Source organism: Amia ocellicauda, chromosome 5, assembly GCF_036373705.1.
Source record: "Amia ocellicauda isolate fAmiCal2 chromosome 5, fAmiCal2.hap1, whole genome shotgun sequence".
Lineage (NCBI taxonomy): Eukaryota > Metazoa > Chordata > Actinopteri > Amiiformes > Amiidae > Amia > Amia ocellicauda.
Genome location: NC_089854.1, coordinates 14,111,092 through 14,125,269, shown reverse-complemented (window position 1 = coordinate 14,125,269; position 14,178 = coordinate 14,111,092). Strand labels below are relative to the sequence as shown.

Sequence of the window (14,178 nt, the reverse complement as noted above, 5' to 3'; positions counted from 1 at the left end):
AATGTAACAGATAGTTTGATTGACTAGTCTGAAGGACAATTTGTGATCAGTATAGTTCACAACCTGGCTGATGGTGGTGTTTTTTTTTGTCAAATTGTGTTAGTACATAGATCTGAGAAGTGGGTCAGCTCATTTCACTAGGAACACTATTAAAGCTAAAAATCATCAGAACTTACAGATCACAAAGGTCAGCTCAAGTCAGACCTCTAGTATGATTTAGAGAGTAATGCATCTTCTCAGATAAAATCCGTTTTACAGTGCAAGGTGAATCTAATGCAGTTGTTTGTTCCCCTGCCTCCTGCTTGTCTCCTCAGATCCTGCAGGAGAAGTTCACAGAGTTTGCGTCAGAGACTGGAAACATGGGGCAGGAGCGAGTGACTGCCGTCAACCAGATGGTGGATGAGCTGATAGACTATGGCCATGCTGACGCGGCCACCATCGCGGAGTGGAAGGACGGGGTGAACGAGGCTTGGGCTGACCTGCTGGAGCTTATGGAGACACGGGCCCAAATGCTGGCTGCCTCACACCAGTTGCACAAGTTCTTTGCTGACTGCCGCGAGGTACCCTTTCAGTCTGCATAATTATCTTACTTAGTTATATCAATTTTCCACAGGCCTGTGATGAGTTCAGATCAGATGTGTTAACCATAATGACAAGGATAGCTACAGATGTGCATTTGTGTCTAGTCCTGGAGAGCTTGTAGTTTAGTTTACAGTTCACCTGATAGTTCATAAAGATGGGTTACACATGCTTGTTATTGATAACTTTAGCAAGTCACTTAAGCACTTAGCCCAGGGTTGCACAACATATTTTTAATAAGGGCCAGTCTCATGAAAAGTCATCAGACAAAGGACCACGACCATACCCACAGCTCATAACATATGATATATCAGATAAATCTGTGTGTTATATAAAATTAATCTACTTACATTGATGTCTGAGCTCCATGCAGAATCGATCAAATGTATTATAAGCTAATGATTTTAAGTATGCTTCCCAACCTTTTCAAAACTACTACTACATAACAGGAAATATTGTGTGGCACACCAGTCACATAATTATAAATGTTAACCAAAACTTACTTTCAGTGTGAGAAATCATCTTGTCCTGAGGTACAGAGTTGTGTAATATTTTATTTATACATTTTATATTTTAGTTTCCAAAGATTATGTAGCACATGAATGTGCATTTTCTACAATTGTGCAGATAATCAATACATAGATCTAGGGCCTGATTAAATAAAAACTTTGACCCACCAGCTAATAGAAAACTACAGCGCTGTACTCAGTTGCGGCTTCATTTTTAGTAAGATGCCACTTTCTTCTGATCATAAATGTAACCACTATGATGTACAGGTTTTTTCTTTTAGCGGGTGTTTTGATTTAATCCGGCCCCTAGACTCCTTTCCTTCAGTAATCTCCAAAACTTGCTCTTTTGGTCCCTTCAACCGATGTCCCAGATTCACCTATGCAGGCGATCCAGTGGTAGACTGGATAACTGAATTAATGGCGTAACGATTTTTTGTTGTTAATTTTCAACGAGCCAATCATCTCTATATATCTCTATTTATAGAGTCAGAGCTCTCCTATCAGCACTCAAAGGCAGTATTACATTTTGGAATACTGTTTATATGTTAGGGTAATTAATTGCATGTATTAACTGAAGATTTGGACGCTTAAAGATAGACCAATATACCACGGCATACTGTTTGGGGAAACCCTGAGTTAACCTTGAGGGTTAGGACTTTAACTACCATACGTTGAAATCCCTCTCGTGTCACAAGCACCTTGTGAAGTACTAGTCGTGATACATGGTAAAGGCAGTTGTATTACATTGTAGGTGCTGGCACAGATTGAGGACAAGCAGAAGCGACTGCCAGAAGTGAGGGCGCGCCAAGGGGGCACTTCCAACACCAGTACCCTGCAGAGACTCATGCACACCTTCGAGCATGACATCCAGCTGCTTGTCACCCAGGTGAACTTCTCATCTGTCTCCACCATGTTTGAATTGTGTTGCAGTCAGGTTGCTCAGATAAGGAAAAGCTATGATTCCATCACACAACATTCCCATTTGTAACAACTAAACCTCTACAAGCAAAAATACCTCTCACGCTAAATATGGGCAAACCAGCAACACTCAAACCACAACACGTCTACTCTGAAACATTACACAAGCCACTCTAGCACAGCAAACAACGCATCTTAGGAGAATTAGACCTTAAAAGTGCTAATTATTTTTCTGTGTGGCAGGTGAGACAATTGCAGGAAAGTGCGGCCCAACTCAGGACAGTCTATGCCGGGGAGAAGGCAGAGGCCATTGCTGGGAAAGAGCAGGAAGTGATGCAGGCCTGGAAGGAACTATTGAATTCCTGTGAAGAGTGCCGGGTGCAGATCACCACAGCGACGGACAAGCTGCGTTTCTTTGGCATGGTGAGAGACCTGGTCCTCTGGATGGACAGCATCATCTGCCAGATAGGAACCAGGGACAAACCCAGGTAGGCACACTGCAGTACAGGTGACTTGATGAGAATGCAATTGTACTTCATAAAGGTTAATTAAGAGTCCAATGGGATTTCACATTATACTCCACTTCAAGTTACCCCTAAAACTAGGTCAGTGGTGGCCAACAATATTTGTTCCTGCTGAACAGGTTATACATGAAATATAATTCAATGTGCCCCAATTATATTTCAAACTACGTACATATAAATTACAATTTTCAATTACTTTAAGCTAAAATATATTAAATGAAGTTCCTGTTGGATATACTGTAGTTGTGTTTGCAAGGTTTTGACTGTGCAGAAGCCAGCTGGACTCAAACAGGGATGTGAAAAATAATATTCTCCTTAATCTCCGGACCTTTCAGAGACGTGTCCTCAGTGGAAGTGATGATGAACTACCACCAGAGCCTGAAGAGTGAGATTGAAGCACGCAATAAGAGCCTGATGCAGTGCATGGAAATGGGCAAGACCTTGTTGGCGGCCAGAAATCCTGCAGCGGAAGAGGTGACCATTATTCTACCTGCCCAATCCCTGCCATGCCTTTCCCAGGGCATTGTCTGTAGCAGTGATTAAGTAATGCATTACGCCTTTCCCTGGGGTTGTCCAAATACAGTTAGGAACTGTATTTTTGTTCATGATATATTTGGAATTGCCAATTCACTTGGCGTACAAGATGCGACTCCCATCCTTTCATACAGGAGGCCTTGCCATAGGCACAAGCCCAACTGCAAAAGACAGTGGTAAGTTATTCACAGTAAGAGCTGAACAGTGTCTTACAAGAGAGCTAATGCTGACTGGAGGACAGCTCATCTCTCGCTGACAAAACTGGCTGTTCATAGGCACCTGCCAAGTCACTGGGAGTCTGTGTTGTAGTCCACAATACCCCAGAGGAATGTGTCAGTTTCACAATAATAGAACATTCTGATATGTAAAATACTGGAGAAACCTGTTTGAAAGTAGTTTTCATTATTATTGTTATTTCTGTTAACATCTGTCTCTTTCAGATCAAGGAAAAGTTGGACAAACTGATCTCTAAGCAAAAAGAACTCTCTGAGAAATGGGATAAACAATGGGAAGTCCTACAACACAGTGAGTAAACCTTGGTCACACAAGACTGTTTTGTAAACACCTACCAATAATCCACCAATAATCCTAATAAAGCTGAAACACTTTACGTAAAGCTTTTTCCACACTGCTAAACTGAAATTGTGTTATTTTTGTATTGAGAAGGAAGTTGTAAAGAAAGTGTCACATATATTGGGGGAACCAAATTTAAGTGATTTTGTGAGGCATAAAGGAAAGTGTTTTATGGAAATGGTCCCCCTCTCTTTGTATTGCCCTACAGTGTTGGAGGTGAACCAGTTTGCCCAGGAGGCTGTAGTGGCAGAGGCTTGGCTGACAGCCCAGGAGCCCTTCATCAGTAGCCAGGAATTAGGTAGCAGTGTGGATGAAGTGGAGCAGCTGATTCGGCGGCACGAGGCCTTCCGCAAGGCGGCCGCCACCTGGGAAGAGCGCTTCAGCTCCCTGCGCAGACTCACCACGGTAGAAGCCTTTCAAAATTCTAAAGTTTTTTAGACTCTATTTTCCTTACTTCTGGGATACATGCTTTGTGTATTAGAATAACTATATTTAGGAAAAGTCTAGAGATGGGCTTACCTTCTTATTTTGGGATGCCAATAGTGGGTTGTGCCCTCTGTTAGTCATTCACAAAAAGGCAATTAAATTATACCAACTGTATAGTGTGTCCAAGCTGTGAATTTGGATTGCTGCATGTTGGTGACAGATTTGCTTTGTCAGGTGGAGAAGTTGAAAGCGGAGCAGAGCAAGCTGCCCCCCACACCTCTGTTGGGACGCAAGGTGTTTTTGGATCCCCAGGAAGCCTCACCTGCTCGGAGTACTACCTCTTCACTGCTGCGGCAGACCATCTACGAGCAGATCGAGCCCAAATCCGAGCGGCCTCTGGAAGCCACTTCTTCGGTGGCCCGGAGGCTTGGCTCCACAGTGGCCTCCTACACGCCAGTCATGAACGGGATGAAATACGGTGGACTGGACTTCCGGGCAGAGCCCAAAGTGGCTTATGTCCGGCAGGAGCTGAAGCCAGAGCGTCTGCAGCCCAGGATCGATCTCCTCCAGGACGGGGGGAGGCCCATGCTGGAAGCCAGGCAACCTGAGAGAGAGGAGATTACCCCAGCTGAGGTGACACGAGAGCCAGTCCGGGAAATAACCAACGGGCCCCAGGAGCAGAAAGGGGACCCCCGGGGGAGCCGCTCTGACCCCCAGGTGGACCACTACTATAGGCGCGAGCGCAGGCTGGACCGTCAGACCTCCAGTGAACAGGAGATCCAGGCCAGAAGGGATGAGCTGCCCCAGGAGGTCCGCAGGGAGCGCTACGAGCGGCGGCTGGAGAGACAGACCTCAAGCGAACAGGAGGCCCAGGCTCGACGGGAGGAGTTGCCTCAGGAACGCAGGAGGGATCGGCATAGGCTGGAGAGGCAGGAGTCCAGCGAGCAGGAGACCACACGGGAGCACTCTGATAAGCGCTCTGGAGGGTGAGTGTAGGGTCACCATTGTGTTCTTCAAATGTTCTTCAAGTGTTCTTCAAATACAGTCTATCAAGGGCCAGGCCCTCCCTGGTCTCCATTCAACCTGCGTTCTTATTTCAAACACAAAATGAAGCAGAGGAGAAAACAAAACTGCATCTGTGTTTTGTTGGCAAGAATAGCTGTATATCTAAAAATTGCATGCATTGCTGTGAAATATTAAATGTAGACCCTTTGCACGCTAAATAAAAAGCATTAGGAATAACACCCTCGACAGTCCCAAAAAACATCATCACATCCGAGTTATTGACCCTGCAGTGTCAGCCATCATGGAATTGCCACTGTGTGTTAGTTGCAGAGGTCCCTCATAGAACTGCATATGAAACTGAGATAAATTTGTGTTGGCAGGGAGAAGCGATCCACGCTGGCAGATATTGTCGAGCAGCTTCAGGAGAGGGAGGCCGCCCAAGCCCAGGTAAGCAGAGCAGCAGAAAGCCTCTCGGGGGGCACCGAGTCTGGCTCAGTCACCCCCCACAGCCTCCTTCTATATAGTGCCATTACCAAGGTTATTCAGTATTCATCACAGTGAATTTTGTAGAATCTGAGTCCCCCAGTTAGCTTAAAATAAGACCATTCTTCATATGCTCAAGGGTTGAGATGACATGAGATATTTTAGGTCAGTTCAGTGTGATGAGGACCTTAGGTTCCACATAGCTTTTTTAATGTTAAAATTGCTGTGAACTGTACTGGAGCTTTTACTGGTTTTGAACTACAGTAAAAACAAAACAAAAACACTATGTAGTTCATACATTATTTAATTCTAACTTAAAAGTAGTCATTGGTTAAATTATACCTTTTTAATCACTGTATACTCATTATAAGCTGCAGGTTTCATGTTTTATAATACATTTGTATGAAATCTCTAACTGTTAAATTGCTAAAACAATTAAATGTATAATTAAGCCATTTATTCATTGAGTGGAGGGTTTTATTATGTTATTGAGAGCTCAGCTGAAAGAAGCAGTTGACAAGGGCGTCTCAAAAGCCAGATTTGGAAAAGTGTTCTGGAAATGTAATTAAAGTAGACGTTAATATGAGTTCTGTGTGAAAGAGGTCTGTGTCATTCATTAAAAGGCAGTAAACAAACCACGGGGCCTTTTCTTCCTGTGCATAGGTCCGTGAGAGAGAAGGAACCCCACGTCTGCCCAATGGTCTGCCTGAACGAACCACCAGACCAGACAGGCCACGAGCCCGGGACCGCCCCAAACCCAGGAGGAGACCGCGGCCCAAAGAGCCCAACACCCTTCCTGGTGAGGCCCGGCGATCGCGCTCTGCCCCAGCTCAGAGCGGCTCCATCCCGTCTGTCCCCCAGCCGCCCACCCACACCATTCAACATGAGGGCTTCCTCTTCCGTAAGCATGACGTCGAGAGTCAGAAGAAGGCCTCAAACAGGTAAGAGAAACATACCTTGCCACCTAAGCACCTTTTTCTCTTTCTTCAATGATGCCCGAAGGCGTCTGTATTGAAAATGAGAATTGAATCAATTGTTTTCACAACTCGACACACATTCTTTTGCTTGGTGAAATTATTAGAGACTGGATAAGTTATTTTGGACCATATTGAGAAAGCGTTTTCCACCTCTCAAATATTTTGAGAGAAAGAAAAAACAACATCATCAAAAGTCTTCAGGGACTCAGAAATTAGATTCCCCTAAGAAAGTATGCAGACTTTTTTTGGTTTATTTTCTTGATGAGGGGCAAAAAAAGTGTGTGAACTCAGTATGCTAGGAAATAATGTGAATATGTTCCGAAATGTATCTGTTGTGAATGAAAGTTGAAAAAAATGTTTTTCCCCTAAAACTGTAGGTCGTGGGTGAACCTATACTGTGTGCTAAACAAAGGGGAGATTGGTTTCTACAAAGATGCGAAGAACACCTCCACACCTTACAATAGTGAGCCCTTGCTCAGCCTAGAGAACTGTACTTGCGATGACACCAATGGATACAAGAAGAAGAAAAACGTCTTCAAACTCAAGTAAGGCCCCAGCCCCAATCTAAGTTGCATGTAAATCCCCTCCCCGCTCCCCAAGAAAATAACTTTTAAGTCCAGTAGTGTAACAATATGTATTCAACCCTTGATTTTGCTGGTTTCTATAGTTTTTTTGTTTATGTTTTATCCCACAAGAAAAAGTTTTGAATAGTGGCATCTTCAATTTTCTCAACTTATTCAATGTTGGATTTTTAAAGGCACGTCAGACTTACATGGAATACATTCTAAACGACACCCGGCCGATATGAGCTTGACTTCCAAACATAGTGGTGCGAGTCCACTTACACTACTTTCGCCTACATAATACTATGCATGGTTTGTCAAATGAACTGGAATTGTTAAGCAATTCTTATGCTTCAGTAATGTCTGTTCTTCAATTCACACAAAATCTCAACCTTTTCTCCCTTTTTTTCTTTTAGAACAAAAGAGGGCAATGAGTACCTCTTCCGCGCAAAGGATGAGGTAAGCTTTTAGCTTGGATTGTGCCAATTTGAGACAAATTGTGTACATGCAAAGCTCTTTTCACATTCCCATTCACCCAAAAGCCCTGCACTTTCACTGTTTTCAGGCCTTTAGCATTAAAAAGAGGTGTTTATACAGGGACTACTAACCTTCACATACTATATTAGACATACACCGATCAGCAATAACATTATGAGCACTGACAGGTGAAGTGAATAACACTGATAATCTCGTTATCATGTCACCTGTCAGTGGGTGGGATATATTAGGCAGCAAGTGAACATTTTGTCCTTAAAGTTGATGTGTTAGAAGCAGGAAAAATGGGCAAGCGTAAGGATCTGAGCGACTTTGACAAGGGACATATTGTGATGGATAGACAACAGGGTCAGAGCATCTCCAAAACTGCAGCTCTTGTGGGGTGTTCCCGGTCTGCAGTGGTCAGTACCTATCAAAAGTGGTCCCCACCTCGCAACTTACCGGACTTAAAGGATCTGCTGCTAACGTCTTGGTGCCAGATACCACAGCACACCTTCAGAGGTCTTCAGAGGAGAATGTTATGGCTGATCAGTGTATTTGTTCTTGCATAGCAGTGTTTACAATTATGGATGTGTCAGTTTGCAGCCAGTTCAGTTGAAACATTCAAATGATATCCAGTAATTAAAGTCCAGCAGGAACTTTTTTCAATGGTAAGTAGATCTGAAGTTGTCTACCTTTGGTAACACAGACTTCTCACTGTATCTGACTTGCAGGAGGATTTGAAGGGCTGGACATCGAACATAACGAATAGCATAGCAGAGCACGAGGAGATAGCTAAATGGGGGCAGCCAACCCAGCCAACTACCTCTTCCACAGACGAGGGCACAAGGAGGGATGGAGACAAAGTAGAAAAAATAGAAAAAGTAGAAAAAGCTGAAAAAGGAGAAAAAGCAGAAAAATCTGAAAAATCTGAAAAAGGAGAAAAAGGAGACAGACGCTCCAGTGTCTCGGGGAAGAAGAAATGATAGAGGGGATCCTGTGCACAGAGGAGGGGTGGGGGGATGCCGGGGGGACAAAAGGGAGACTCCTGGTTTCCCTCCTCTCAACCCTTCCACCCCCACCGCAAACCCACAATCAAGACAAATGAAATACAAAGCGAAACAGGGCAACAAATGACAAACGTAAAGTGATTGGGAACCTGCGTGCGTCCTAACTTCTTTCACTGTTTTCAGTCCTTTAGCTCTCTCTGTCTCCATCTCCCCCCACCCCCCCTCTCTCTCATACTGTCTCTCTCTCTCCGGCAATCTGGCAAACAAGAGACCAAGAGTTGAAAAGAGTCGCAGAACGAGCCCCTGGCATCAGCTCTACAGCGACAGCCACCACCTCAAGTCAGAGTTGACGTCAGACTCTGCAAGCAGAACCCTGCACTTGGACAGTACGTAGGCTGAGAAAAGAAGCAAATAGTAATACTAACAATAAAAGGTTGATGTCACAGGTATTTAGGTTAAAGTAGCTCAATAAGAATGTTTATTTTTATTCAACTATATCTATTTATCTATCTATCTATCTATCTATCTATCTGCCTATACACCTTATTATATAGTCCAAGTAAAAGAGAGTGGATTATGCCATGATATTTAAAGCTAGCTTCTTTTGCTGAGTTTTTGTTCAGATTTTTTCTTGCTCTGCCCTTTCCTTGTCCTCTCTTCTCCTCCTTTCTTTCATTGTTAATTTGACACCGAGTCGAAATTCCCTACAAATCGGAAAGAGGTGGTCCCTATTACTTACAGACCCCTCCCCTCCTCGATAACATAATGAGTTTAAAATTATTCTACAAAGGGCTATGTCAGATCTGACTAGTAAAGCTCTAAACCTAAAACGAAAGAAGGCCCACAAATAAGAATCGTCTCACTGGGAGCTGAGGATTTCCACACGGCAGTATGATACTGTAGAAATGATGTAGGAGATGGAAATCAAAAGAGTTAAATGGTTAGGATTGCTTATCACACAACGTCGTGCCGCAGAACAGGGCCTAAAGAAGCAGGCTTGTGACCAGGGAAGCATGACAAAGTTTGCAGCTCAACTTTACTAAAGTGTTATCCTTTCCCAGTCACCTTTATTATCTTTATCTTTATCTGTATCTTTATCGTTTGCTTATCTTTGCAAAAGCATATGCAAGCCATAGGTGATTTGAAAGATGACAAGGCTGCACAGCCAAAATGTCCACATTGGAAACTGAAGGTATTCTCTAATGAAGATGTAATTAGGGACCTTTCAAGGTGTGGTGTTGTTTTTTGTGAAAGAGACTTACATTTATTTACTTTTTTTGCTTTGTTTTGTTGTATTTCAAAAGCAGGGAAAGTCATCTTTGTTTTAGTAAAACTAAGGGCCAAGGAGGTTTTCTTCGGAGCATGATATTTGATTTATTTATTTATTCGTTACCTCCAACCACATGTATGCCATCGCTAAGATTTTCTTTTCTTGTGTTTCTTGAAGTCTTCCATTATTGGCTTAGTCCATTCTCGTGCTTGTCTCTCTGTAAGTGAACAGAAATTTCTTACTACGACCATGAGGGAAAAGTATGATTTGGTAAGAGCCTAACTTGTATGTGGAGAAAACAATGCAACAACAATATAATCAACCAGAACTCAAACCTCTTTTGGTTTCTTTGTGCATTGTCATGACTGTTTGGAGCAACTGGGTAGTCGCCAAGAAAACGGTGCAAATGTGCTGCGACAAAGGACTGAAAAAGCAATCCAGGATTCTGACTTGAACTAAGTGAAGGGGCTCTGTAAACCAGTCCCGTTGTGTCCGATTGGTTCCCAGATGGCAAAACCCACATTAGTGAAGCACACAGTCTGGAATATTTTGGACTTGAATTAACTTTATGAGGAGGGGAGAGGCATAATCTTCAAAAGTCTTTCAATCTTTTGAAATTTCGCTTTTTTTTTTTTTTTTGGTATGTGTGTTTTCATCAGAGCATCGTTTTTAAGAGATGGTGTTGGAGGTTGCTTTGTTTTGTATCAGGAAAAAATAGTTATTTCACAAGCTTCAAATGACAGGATCTCTTGTGTTTGTGCATATGGCTCTTTGTAAGCAAACAAGCAAACAAAAAAGAACAATTGTTGCCAAGCTGGCAGCAGGTGTACTTCGTGGAGTTGAAATATACAGATAGTTTGCTTCTCCTTGACTTCAGTTTCTAAGGAATGAATCGTTTCTGCTTTTCCCTTTATAGATATATAGTTATACAGAGAAGCTGCTTCTTAGCATTGCTGGAGAATTCAAAGCATAAGACGACAATTATTGTAAAGTCTTTTTCTGGTCCGGCATATAGCGTTTAGTGCCATAACTAGCAGTATGGCAAACAAAATACAATGCAAATATAACTTGGCAAAGATTTATAAGCCAAATGTTGTTTGTTTCTACAGGTAGTGTAGATTATGCATACTACTACATCTGAGGTTCGTAAATGTCTTGAATATAACACATTTCTTGAGCAACTTTTTTTTTCTACCTGTTTTAATTTTTAATGCAATTAATTTTTTAAGTTTGTTTGTGTCTTGGTTATGTGGCTACTGCCTTTGCTGTGGATTTTGTTTTCATTTGTTAGTTTTGTTCAGTACACACCGGTGTGCATTATACTATACGCAAGAGCCAAAACAATGCAAATATCAATGCACGTCGGACACAAAAGCGTGTTACATGATTTATCATATCACACTGATGGGAATGGTGATGTAAAACGGCACAATGCGCTCACACACGCACATGCACACACAGACACACACAGGTGTACGGGATCTGTGTTATATTCAGAGAAGTACGAAACTTCAAAAAACAGGAAGCAAGTATATATCTAATGCAGTGATGAAGGTACTATATTGTATGGTAGGAATATACTGCTAAGCTTATTGAAATAAATAAATAAATAATATATATATATATATATATATATATATATATATATATATATATATATATATACCCAGTAAGATACCTCTTGTACTGCTGGTATGCTTTTAGTGTACTATGTATGCTACTTTTATTTATTTATTTATTTATTTATTTATTTATTTTCCACTTGAGGGTGTAAGGCTTTGTATGTTTCTTCTGTGTATGTCGGTCCAAGACTTAAGTGAGCGCTCGCAAATATGTGAAGCTCTATTTGCAAACGGCATTTAAAAATGCAACTCTAGTTTATTCAAACTCTGCAGTAATCACACTCACGACACCTTTGGGAGTTTTGGGTGTGCTTAGGAGAAATATTCCATGCAGAATTTAGTGTACATTAAGTTAACATTTTTCACATTTTAACAGGAACACTTGAAGTGTTAACTTATACATATTTATATTTTGAGAAAGTCAGCAAGCCACAGGTGTATAGTGACTGCAAAGCTGCTGACACCACTCTCAAATAGTAGTATTGATGGGTACTACAATAGCATCTCATTGGTATAAGTGGAAGGAAACAAAACCGATGTAAAGGCTGAACTCTTTCACACTATGTGTTCTTTAATTCAAAGGTTACTGGCCCTGTCTAGCAATCTGTAAATAACATGTAACACAGATTTAAAAATGAAACAAAACAAAAAAGACATACTTTTTTTCCACCAAGCACATTCCTGTCAAAATGGTGGAAATAATAATAATAAAAAAATAAATGCATCATACTGTATTCAAGAGTTGGCCTTTTTAAAATTGTATTTCTGTTTGGAAATGATGCTCAATACCTTGCATTGTTGTACTTTATTTATTTATTTGTCCTTGTTTATATTGTTCTTGATACAATGTTTTTTTTTCACAGTATTTTTTCTGAAAGCCGATGTTATGCAGTAGAACTGTCTTAGTCCTGTTGAATTGATGAGGAAGATGCCACAAATAATAGTGATAAAATGAATAGAAAATATTATGCAACTTTTCCTTTGCACTAAAAAAGCGCTACCCCATTGCACAGTGCTAATGCCTGCAAAGCAATGGTGATGCAGGTTCAACCGAAAGGAGATTTTTTGAACTGATGGATTGAATCCAATTAGCATTTTACTTTATCTGTAATGGAAGGAAGTGTGTTCTCATTTTTTGTTCTGATAAGGAATGAAAGTGTTGTTTTTCTTTACATAGTTTTAAACTAGCAAGGCACACCATACTGTTTTAACAGATGCTGTACAATGAACATCTGCTGTGAGATTTCTCTTTTTACGGTGCATGTTAATGTGTGTCAACTCAAAACCACTCAGTGGAACAAGCATTTTATTATGTTAGAATTTCTAACATACTTAAAAGGAATAATAGGTTTATTTTTTCATGAATCAAAAAAGCTAAAGGAATTTAAGGAATTATAGCACCAGAATGTTAGTGGTTGGGCATTAAGTGACAGATACTAGGTTTGGATCATCCTGCTGAACAAAAAGGCCACTTGTTTCCATTGTCCAACTTTCTTTTTTATAGTTTCTTAATTAATAGACATTTCATTGTTTTTGTAGATTGAATTACCTTATTTCAAGCAACTTAAAACCTGAAACCTAACTTAAACATAACAGTGCTGTGAATTATATATCACTTTGGAGCTTCTGCAGTTGAAAAGCAAATAACAGAACTAGTTGGCTCTCTTATTTTCCACCATTCTGGTTTGGTGGCATTTAAAAATAGCAACATGTGGGCAGCCACAGTACATTAGTTGTAGATATAGGAAAAGAAAGGGCTAGCACAAATCTTGTCTGCTTGTTTGAGGTGGTGGCCTTGCTTTGTGTTTAGTTCTGCCATGCATACCCCCCGTCCCCCTCCGCACACACACATTTGTTTCCTTTTCCTCATAGAAAAGGTAATCTGTATCTTACTAAAGCAGAGTATAGCTAATGAAGGGAAAGCACAATTTTTATAACTATGTGTAGAACAAATGACCAGCAGACTCCCCAAAAGAGTAGTTTAACCCCCAGAAGTGCCACTTCCTGTCAGGGAAAAACAGAAAATGCATTGATGGTTCCTAGCTGTTATTTTACAGAAAATAAATAAACAAGAAAAAAATATTCTTCAGTAAGGCATATCTATTTGTATTGCTGCCTTTGCTTTTTAGGATTTTTCATGTCCAGTCTGGGTGGTACACTGTAATCTCAGTTACTGCCACTAGGTGCCACTGCAACCTTCAGTAATCACTTGAAATCTAATTTAATTTAAGACCTAGAGCACCATCTACTGAGACTAAAGCTCTGTAATTGAATAAATAAAGAGCTTTACAGCCTGGATTGCAACTGTTTCTCCTGTTTACACACATATGACACATCAATAAGCAGAATGATAGATGAGTGTGTTCATAAAATGAACACAGTTTTGCGCCATTCAGGCCTGTAAGGATGTCATGTGCTTAAGAGGACAAGAGAAGATGTTCTAGACCAAGCCTTAAGCAATAGAACAGGGATTCAAAAACGAACAAACAAATAATCAAAAAAATAACCAGGCTGTGTTATGTCTTTGGGACCTCTACTAGGTGCAAAACGTCTCTCTGAAGTAATTCTTCTATTTGGTCTGGACAGCCAGGGTTCAGGAAATTATATTTGATCTTAAATACATTTTCTTCTGAACAAGACAAGCGTTTAAATTACTATACAGGTCTGAAGGAAGAGCGGATGCCCCGAAGATAATCGTGAGTTAGGTAATA

General features: G+C 41.0%; 1 protein-coding gene across 1 annotated transcript in view; it reads left to right on the top strand.

Moving 5' to 3' along the window:
* Positions 1–8,789, top strand: part of sptbn4b (spectrin, beta, non-erythrocytic 4b) — a 50,705-nt gene extending 41,916 nt beyond the window's left edge. Inside the window, exons 25-37 of the mRNA XM_066703944.1 lie at positions 315–560; positions 1,840–1,974; positions 2,250–2,494; positions 2,866–3,004; positions 3,505–3,589; positions 3,846–4,042; positions 4,298–5,049; positions 5,449–5,515; positions 6,215–6,492; positions 6,906–7,073; positions 7,508–7,550; positions 8,300–8,409; positions 8,494–8,789. Coding sequence (XP_066560041.1) covers positions 315–560; positions 1,840–1,974; positions 2,250–2,494; positions 2,866–3,004; positions 3,505–3,589; positions 3,846–4,042; positions 4,298–5,049; positions 5,449–5,515; positions 6,215–6,492; positions 6,906–7,073; positions 7,508–7,550; positions 8,300–8,409; positions 8,494–8,551 — 2,523 coding nt within the window. The 3' untranslated portion in view covers positions 8,552–8,789. The remainder of the gene's footprint in view (positions 1–314; positions 561–1,839; positions 1,975–2,249; positions 2,495–2,865; positions 3,005–3,504; positions 3,590–3,845; positions 4,043–4,297; positions 5,050–5,448; positions 5,516–6,214; positions 6,493–6,905; positions 7,074–7,507; positions 7,551–8,299; positions 8,410–8,493) is intronic.
* Positions 8,790–14,178: the final 5,389 nt, after the last annotated feature.